At 40.6% G+C, this 9,680-nt stretch overlaps 1 protein-coding gene across 7 annotated transcripts in view; it reads left to right on the forward strand.

Moving 5' to 3' along the window:
* LOC127008708 (agrin-like) overlaps window positions 1–9,347 on the forward strand; it is a 29,280-nt gene extending 19,933 nt beyond the window's left edge. Inside the window, exons 9-12 of one of the 7 annotated variants that reach the window (XR_007761269.1) lie at window positions 4,066–4,203; window positions 4,576–6,440; window positions 6,575–7,114; window positions 7,365–9,347. Coding sequence is in view for 1 of the 7 variants with exons in the window: in XM_050881048.1 (XP_050737005.1) it covers window positions 4,066–4,203; window positions 4,576–4,825 (388 nt within the window). In the remaining 6 variants the exon portion in view is untranslated. Of the gene's footprint in view, window positions 1–4,065; window positions 4,204–4,575 lie in introns of all 7 variants that reach the window. The other 6 variants (XR_007761268.1, XR_007761267.1, XR_007761270.1 and 3 more) reach the window with 6 other exon arrangements.
* Window positions 9,348–9,680: the final 333 nt, after the last annotated feature.

Genomic DNA, 9,680 nt, shown 5'->3' on the forward strand with positions numbered 1-9,680 from the left:
TTTCTTCACGGTAAAGGAAACAGTTCAAGGGGAAGAAACAGAACAATCGCTGCTGGTCGTGGTGGTAGAGACGAGAAGGATCGGAGGGTTAAGTTAAGGTACAGAAATATGAATGTAGGTATAAGACGAATTATTATTGAAGAGGGAAATGAAAATAAAAATGCGTGTCTTGAGGTGGTGGAGACGAGGAGGATCAGAGGGTTAAATTAAGGCAGCAAAATAGGAATGAAGGTATATGATTCTTAACCCTACAAGAAGACATCACCAAGCTACAGGAGTGGAGCAATAAGTACCTGCTAAAATTCAATGAGGAAAAATGCAAAGCCATATAACTTGGGAGGGGAAGTCCAGCATACCAATACCACACGGGAAACACTCCATTATCCAACACTAAGGCAGAGAAAGACCTGGGACTATAATGTTACCAGGCTACCAGTGAAGGTCAAATCCGTGCCAATCGCAGCGGACGGGTTAACAAGAGGAGTAAAAGTCGGGTACTTGTTATAGAGTAATGAGAGCGATCATAAATAGATAAGGAAAATATAAAACGGGTTGCGTGGATGGGTGAGGAAGTGAACACCAGAGAAATTAGTTATGATAAAAGAAGAGTAACGTGAAGAGACTAACAGGGGTCGTATTATAACACAGCAGAGGGGTCGGTTCAAGGGCATAAAAAAGGAAACAAATGTGAAAGAAAAAAAGCCCGCAAAGTGATGAAAGTATTAGCTAAGGTACTGAAAGAAAGACTTGCTTGTGATGGAAGAAACTGGAAAGCCATTTGACAGGTTGAGGTGTAAGAAGGGTGCTGAAGAGATTGGGGGAAGGAGAGAAAGCTTGTCAAATATATCACCTCAGTAGAAAGCAAACATTTATAGGCAAAGACAAAAGAGATACATTTAGATATTACCACAGAACACGAAGCTATGAAAGAACTTGAGAGGGACTGGTAGGGACATGAAAAAGAGAAGGGACATTAATAGAAGGATTGACTAGGGTGTGAGAATGATGATAAAGAGATTGGGGGAAGGAGAGAAAGCTTGTCAAATATATCACCTCAGTAGAAAGCAAACATTTATAGGCAAAGACAAAAGAGATACGTTTAGATATTATCACAGAACACGAAGCTATGAAAGAACGTGAGAGGGACTGGCAGAAACATGAAAAAAAGAGAAGGGACATTAATAGAGGGATTGACTACGAGTTTTCGGCCACCTCTTTTGATTTTTTTTTTAGGAGCAGCGAGTAGCGGGCTTTTTTATATTATTGTTTCCATTTTTTGTGCCCTTGAGCTGTCCCCATTGTTGTAAAAAAAAAAAATAGGGTTACCAAATTAAGTGACATTTATTCTGCTCATCGCTGGGGAAATGATAAACGCTTTGGACTGTTGCTTAAAATGTCAGCGGAGATCCTGTCACAGTGAAGCAGCAACGTAAGGTCTGTTTTCCTCTTGGTTGCTCGCCGGATACTCGCGCTCAGGGTAGAAGATTAAGAGTTGGTATTGTGAGACGCTTCCATCCCTCACATCAACTATTTTCAAAGGCCAAAACCGGAGATCAGTTGCAAAGTTGCCAGATTTTCTACTGCTGGAAATGCTCTCAACTCCTACGAAAGTCTTGTCTAATATGTGTTCTTGGACTGCGAAATGTCTGGTAATACGACCCACACTCAAAGTTGCCAGATTGTCTACTGCTGGAAATGCTCTCAACTCCTACGAAAGTCTTGTCTAATATGTGTTCTTGGGCGGCGAAATGTCTGATAATACGACCCACACTCAAAGTTGCCAGATTGTCTACTGCTGGAAATGCCCTCAACTCCTACGAAAGTCTTGTCTAATATGTGTTCTTGGGCTGCGAAATGTCTGGTAATACGACCCACACTCAAAGTTGCCAGATTTTCTACTGCTGGAAATGCCCTCAACTCCTACGAAAGTCTTGTCTAATATGTGTTCTCGGGCTGCGAAATGTCTGATAATACGACCCACACTCAAAGTTGCCAGATTTTCTACTGCTGGAAATGCCCTCAACTCCTACGAAAGTCTTGTCTAATATGTGTTCTTGGGCTGCGAAATGTCTGGTAATACGACCCACACTCAAAGTTGCCAGATTGTCGTACTCAGCCTCTTATATTTACCGACTTCCAACCCCCAAAACCCTCTCGTGGACCCCAATAAGGAGATTCACTTATAATTATCGTTAAAATAGTTAATTCCTGATGTTTCCTGGCAATAGTTAGGCGTCAGAAACCGGTAAATACTATGCTCTGAGTACGACAATCAGGCAACGGCGATCAGTTGGATTCTCATCAGTGTGTTCTTAGGTTCAGGGTACGGAAGAAGGGTCAGACTACCACCAGGATCACTAAACTACCCATGGAAATACCCCAAACTCCTAGGAAAGTCTTGTTAAATATATCTGCAATTGGCACGGATTTGGTCTTCCCTGGTAGCCTGGTAACATATAGTCCCAGGTCTTTCTCTGCCTCTGTGGTGGATAGTGGAGTGTTTCCCATGTGGTATTGGTGTGCTGGATATCCCCTCCCATGGTGCAGGACTTTACATTTTTCTTCACTGAATTGTAACAGCCACTTTTTGCTCCATTCCAGTAGCTTGGTGAGGTCTGACTGTAGGATATCCGCATTCAAGGAGTTAAACATACTGCCCTAAGAGTTGTTGAGCCTTTACAGCGACACTAGCGGAGCCCCGTGACGCTGATATAGATTTTAATTAAGTCTGTTACGTAATGGGGGAAGATGTTGGTGTTCTTTTTCTTATTAATAACTTTTACTAATTCCACTCACGTTTCTGCGTCTCATGGTAACTAGTCTCCTTTTTTTCCTGCTTTTTTCTTTCTCTCTCTCGGCTTTCCTTCTCTTGTTTATTATCTTACTTTCTCTTTTCTTCTTCCTTATCTTCCCTTCTCTTCTCGTCTTCGTTATTTTTTCTTCTTTTTTCCTTATCTTTCTTTCTCGTTTTCCTTCTCTTTCTTTCCCTTTTCCTTCTCTTTCCTTTTCTTTCCTTCTCTTAATTCTCTTTTTCCTTCACTTTCCTTCTCTCTTTCCTTCTCTTTTTCCTTCACTTTCCTTCTCTTAATTCTCTTTTTCCTTCACTTTCCTTCTCTCTTTCCTTCTCTTTTTCCTTCTCTTTCCTTCTCTTCTCTTCCTTCTCTTTCCTTCTTTCTTATTTTTCCTTCTACCTCTGTATCTATCTACCTATCTATTTATATTTGTATGTATGTATGTATATGTATCTGTCTATCTATATCTATCCCGCTTCACTTCCTCAAGGACTCCTCGGGTCCCAAATGCGTCCTAGGAAACGTTAGTGTGCCTACAGGATGCCGGGGGTGTCTTGTTCTCCTCCGTGTCCCGGCGAAGCTGTGTCATGTATCCGGTGTTTCTCCTTCTTAGTATTCAGTAATTATTGTAATGACACGCTTCCTACATCACCCTATAATTCCCTTAGCAACATAGACACCTGACCTTGAACCGCCTTGACGGAACAGATGTGAAATGGGGAAAGAATGTTAATGGTTTGGGATATTACAAGAGGGATTGGAAACGCCTTGACGGGAAAGATGTGAAATAGGGAAAGAATGTTAATGGTTTGGGGTATTACAAGAGGGATTGGAAACGCCTTGACGGGAAAGATGTGAGAAAGAATGTTAATGGTTTGGGGTATTACAAGAGGGATTGGAAACGCCTTGACGGGACATGTGAAATGGGGAAAGAATGTTAATGGTTTGGGATATTACAAGAGGGATTGGAAACGCCTTGACGGGACGTGAAATGAAGAATCCTCGCACCATCACCGGGACAACCTACACAAACCACACATCGGAAATAAACACTATGCATACGATACCATATAAACATCTACCAAACTGCAACATTACCTCTAAACTAACCTCACAACAACAGGAAACACACACACACACACACACACACACACACACATACACACACACACACGCTCAGTCGTCTCACCAGCCTCTCTCCCTCACCTTCCCTCCGTCACCGCCTCCTTCTCCTCCCTCCTTCGCTCATCCCCTGCCCCTGCGCCTCCCCCAGAGTGGTTCCCGTCGCCCTGCACCACTGCGAGGCCACCAAGCACTGTCTGGACCGCTGCGACAAGCAAAGGCATGCCGTCTGCGCCTCCGACCAGAGGATCTACAGGAGCGTGTGCGAGATGAAGGCCAGGAACTGTGGGTGAGTGAAGGGGAGAGAGAGAGAGAGAGAGAGAGAGAGAGAGAGAGAGAGAGAGAGAAAGGGGGGGGAGGGTTTGTAGCTGTTGTTCTTTTGTTTGTGGTTTGTGAATATAATAAGCAATATGAACACAAACTATAGGATTTTTTTTCTTACATTATAAACTACTACTACTACTACTACTACTACTACTACTACTACTACTACTACTGTCACCTTCAAACCACCTCATTCAACCCACAGCAAACACGTCTATCAAATCCCAACGGAGCTTTATCTGGCCGGGCTCAGCCTCATCAACTAATTTTATAACCTAACCCCACTGCCTTATCTCCATCGCTAATATCCTCTAAACAACCCCATCTAACCCCCCAGCAAACACGTCTACCAAGTCCCAATGGATCGCTGTCTGTCCGGGTTCAACTTCATCAACTGCTACAAGATCTGCCCACCGATGTTCAACCCTGTGTGTGGGACGGACGGAAAGACCTACAGTAACGAGTGCTTCCTGGAGATGGAGAAGTGCCGCTCCCGAAGTCTTGGTAGGAGCCTCGTCGTGTCCCGCGTGTACGATGGTGCTTGTGGCCGCCCGGTACCGAGGGCTAAGCTGTATATGTTTAGATAAGGTGTATGGGAAGAGGGATGGGTGGATGAGGGTGTGTGTGGGGAGGGGATGAGGGAGGAAGGGATGGTGTTTGTGCTGGTGTGGATAGGTCGATAGGTGGAGGGTGTTGTTTTAAGGGGTGTGGAAGGAGAAGGGTTGTTTGTTTGTGTTTGTGTTGTGTGTGTGTGTGTGTTTCTTTTTGTGTTTGTGTGGGTTTGTTTACTTTGTTCTTGGCTGTTTTGTTGTTTTCTTTTTTTGTTATCTTGTTTCTTTTTTCAGTGTTTCGTTTTCTTCGGTTTTCTTTTTTTTGTGTCCACAGTTTGTTTTATCTTATTTTCATTCTTTCTCCCTTTTTCTTTATTTTCTTTCCTTCCGTTCTTTTCTTCCTTCCTTCCTTCCTTCCTTTCTTCCTTCGGTTTTTCCATTCTTTATTTTTCTTTCTTTCTTTCTTCGATATATCATAAGCCTCTTCTTCCTTCACTTTTTCCTTTCTTTCTGTTTTTCTTTCCTTCTTTCTTTCCTTCTTTCTTCCTCTCGATATATCATAAGTCTCTTCGTAGATCTGTTGTGTTCATAGCAAGTAACAAGGATCAGTGTTTGGTCTTGTGTACAGTAAGTTAGGTAAAGTAAGTGAATGGAGAGGAAACGAAAACCGGTTAAACATATCAGAAAACATGTCGAATCAAATAGAAAGTGGAGCAGCTAAGATTCGCAAAGATATATATAGTTGACAGATTCGTTCCATAGGAGAGGAAAATCGGTTAAACATACCAGTGAACGTATCGAATTAATAAGAAAGAAGAGCTGCTGAGATTCGCAAGTATTTATAGCTGATAGGTTTGTTCCATGGCAAATAAAAACGAGCGAAGATAATGTGGGTCAGGATAATGTGAGTGTTGTTGTCCACTGCAATTCTTCACCCAAAACACAGAATGGTAGATGATATAGAGAAGATGGCGCCACTATAAACACCTGCCTGCGCAAATACGGGCTGGGGCCGACTACCATCCAGGCCCCTCAAGCAAGCCTACCGGCGCTATAGGCGTAGACTTAAAAAAAAAAAAAAAAAAAAAAAAAAAAAAAATTAGAAGATTACCAATGAAATATAAAATAGAGAATGGTAAATAAGGGAGAAATAGTAGAAGATAATGATCCCGAAGGTGGTTAGATATTCACCTCCGGAAAGAAATGATCAAGATAGAAAAGATTGAACATAAATAGATTGAGTGAACTTAAGGTAACATTGCAGAGTCGTAAAGTTAAAAGAAATATAAGTTAACACTGCAGATAGATACCGTTAACATTGCAAAGGAAAAACATATGAAATTAATAGAAAAGATTGAAAATAAATAAATAGATTAAATGAACTTATGGTAACATTGTTGATAAGTAAATTGAGTTGAAAATAAGTTAACACTGCAGATAGATACCGTTAACATTGCAAAGGAAAAACATATGAAAGTAATAGAAAAGATTGAAAACTAATAGATTGAGTGAACTTAAGGTGACATTGCAGAGTCGTAAAGTTAAAAGAAATATAAGTTAACACCGCAGATAAATACCGTTAACATTGCAAAGGAAAAACATATGAAATTAATAGAAAAGATTGAAAATTAATAGATTGAGTGAACTTAAGGTAACCTTGCAGAGTAGTAAAGTTAAAAGAATATAAGTTAACACTGCAGATAGATATCGTTAACATTGCAAGGGAAAAACATATGAAATTAATAGAAAGATTGAAAATAAATACATAGATTGAATGAACTTAAGGTAACATTGCAGAGTCGTAAAGTTAGTTGAAATTAAGTTAACACTGCAGACAGATACCGTTAACATTGCAAGGGAAAAACATATAAAATCAACATAGCTTCCGATAACTGTAACTCAGATTTTGGGACAGAGGAAGATCACTCATTAAAACAGACGAATTAATCCTTTCACGTCTTCCAGTATATACTTCGTCATTCCACTTCTACCCTCGCAGTTTAAAGCAGAGAATGAGTCTGTTCGAATGCCATGCTGTAGTTTCGTTCCTTCGTCTTTCTTTCGTTGTTGTCGTGACGTTCGCCTCCGTGCAACCGTCCATGGGATACAAGTATTCGTGGAATCAGTAAATATTTTGCCGGCCACTGATCTTGCTGTCCAGTGGCTGCTTCCTTCCCACCAGTAGCCTTTCCTGTGATATTTTTATACGCTTGTCTCCTGATCTGTTCGTCCCAGCATCACTAGAGCAAGATCTGCATATGCGTGTGTTTAAATCTTGCACTAGAGGACAGTAAACGTAATGAAGTGTCTCGTCTGTCATGTTAGGTTGTGTTTGGTAGTAATTTCCGCACCTTTCCCATCACTAAAGCAAGATCTATAAATGCGTGTGTTGAAATCTTACACTTATAAAGGACAGTAAACGTAGTGAAGTGTCTCGTCTGTCATGTTAGGTTGTGTTTGGTAGTAATTTCCGCACCTTTCCCATCACTAAAGCAAGATCTATAAATGCGTGTGTTGAAATCTTACACTTATAAAGGACAGTAAACGTAGTGAAGTGTCTCGTCTGTCATGTTAGGTTGTGTTTGGTAATCTGTTCGCATCTTTCCGCTCAGTAGTTGTATAAGAAATTAAACTCCTGGGGTGGTACAGATAATTTAGCCGAGTTATAAAATTGAAATACTACCAAAAGTGAACTATAATAATGAAACTTTTTTGACGTTTTATACCAATGCCAATAGATAAAGTATGGCAATTAAAGTATGATGAATTGATAAAGTATGATAGTGACACTTTTTTTGCACTTTAATGATGCGAATAGGTAAAGTATATATAGTTTTTTCATTATCATACATCACTTAACTTCCCATTGTATAGTTTCATGTCCTATATATGCGTACTAATTGAAATGGTGCGTACGAATTAGCCAACCCACCCAAATTTCGCTGTACGAGAGAGTTACGTCACACAAAGATATCTCGCGACTGTGACTTAAAGGTCGGTATTGCCAGACGCTTCCACGCCTCACACCAACTGTTCTCAAAGGCCGAATAGAAGATCACTCGGGTACTAATGCATCTTTTTGAGGTTCACGGTACAGAGGAAGGGTCAAACTACCACCAGGGGTCATAAAACTACTACTGGAAATACCCACTACTCCTATGAAAGCCTTGTCAAATATGTGAGCTTGGGTGTGGAAATTTTTAAGAATATGACCCCTACGCTCCTGAGATGAAAGAAAACGGAAACGAAAAAGATAAACTCCAAGGTCTTCACGAATGATGCTGGGGGTTTCGAACGAGGGGCAGCTTATGTATTTGTAGATTATGCTTTCCCCTATCGCCATATGCACACCTGGTCGCGGAGTGCCTACCTGAGAACACACAAACACATGTACGACTTGAATTAACTAGTCTTCATGAAGGAACTCTGATATGCACCTTGAAGACGTTACCTATACGATTTTTTTTTTCACTTTTTGACGAGAGAAAAAAAAACACTACGGCTACATTTTGGATTAGTAAAGAGATAAGTGAGAAAATGTGTTGCTTTTATTAATTATTTTTTGCGCTTTACTTCTATTTTGCGTCTATATTTTGGAATGGTAAAAAAAAAAGAGAGAAAAAATGTAGCTTTTATATATATGCTTTTTGCGCTTTCTACTTTGCGTCTATATTTTGAAATAGTAAAAAAAATAGAGAAAATATGTTGCTTTTTTATAAATGCTTATTGCGTTTTACTATAACGAAAACGAAAATCCAAAGTTGAAGTCCATTATGATGACGGTAGGCACTCTGGGATCATTAACCTTCAGTATTTATTAAGTATTTATTATTTTGTATTTAGTATATCATTATTGGCGAATCGCGTATTTTTCCTGTAATTTAGCGTAAGGAGGGAAAGCAGGGTCAGTGTTTCTTTTTAATAATTTTTACAGCAGAGGAGACAGTGCAAGGGCGTAAAAATAAAAGAAAACAATAATGAAAATAAAAAAAAAAGCCCGCTCCTTGCTGCTCCTGAATAGAGTAGAGAGTACCGCCTTTGCTGCTGAAGTCTGCCAGTTTGCATCATTTACCGTTTCTTATGTTGTTATTTATCGTGTAGTTCGAGTTGACGGGGAGGGATTCGGATAGAGGGATTCGGAAAGAGGGATTCGGAAAGAGGGATTCGGATAGAGGGATTCGGATAGAGGGATTCGGATAGAGGGATTCGGAAAGAGGGATTCGGAAAGAGGGATTCGGAAAGAGGGATTCGGAAAGAGGGATTCGGATAAAGGGATTCGGATAGAGGGATTCGGATAGAGGGATTCGAATACCTTATCGTGCGCCGGCCATAGCATTCAGTAGTGTATTCTTGACCTGTTGCTGTAGCGTTCTTGTAGTGGACTTGTTGGGGGGCGCCTTCAGTAGTGGTCGGTGGCTTCGTGGCGGGCGTGAGAGGAGAGCCATAGTAGATGTAGCAGTATTGTATTGTTGTTGTTGTTGTTATTATTGTTATTGTTATATGTATTGTTGGTAATGTTCTTGTTGTGGAATAAATTATCTGCATTGCCTTCATTTTGTGTACGTGTTTTGTTTGTATCCTTTGAAAAATAGTTGTAGTGGTAGTAGTAGTAGTAGTAGTAGTAGTAGTAGGAGGAGGAGGAGGAGGAGGAGGAGGAGCAACGACAACAACAACAACTGCATCAGAAAGTGTTTTGTTTGTATCCTTTGAAAAATAGTTGTAGTGGTGGTAGTAGTAGTAGTAGTAGTAGTAGTAGGAGGAGGAGGAGGAGGAGGAGGAGGGGGAGGAGCAACAGCAGCGACAACAACAGCTGCATCAGAAAGCCAAGGCTGTCTGAGGATGTTCATGATAAGTCTTGTCTCTTTTTTTTTCTCTTAATTCTTTTTGTTTG

This window comes from Eriocheir sinensis, chromosome 38 (genome assembly GCF_024679095.1).
Source record: "Eriocheir sinensis breed Jianghai 21 chromosome 38, ASM2467909v1, whole genome shotgun sequence".
Lineage (NCBI taxonomy): Eukaryota > Metazoa > Arthropoda > Malacostraca > Decapoda > Varunidae > Eriocheir > Eriocheir sinensis.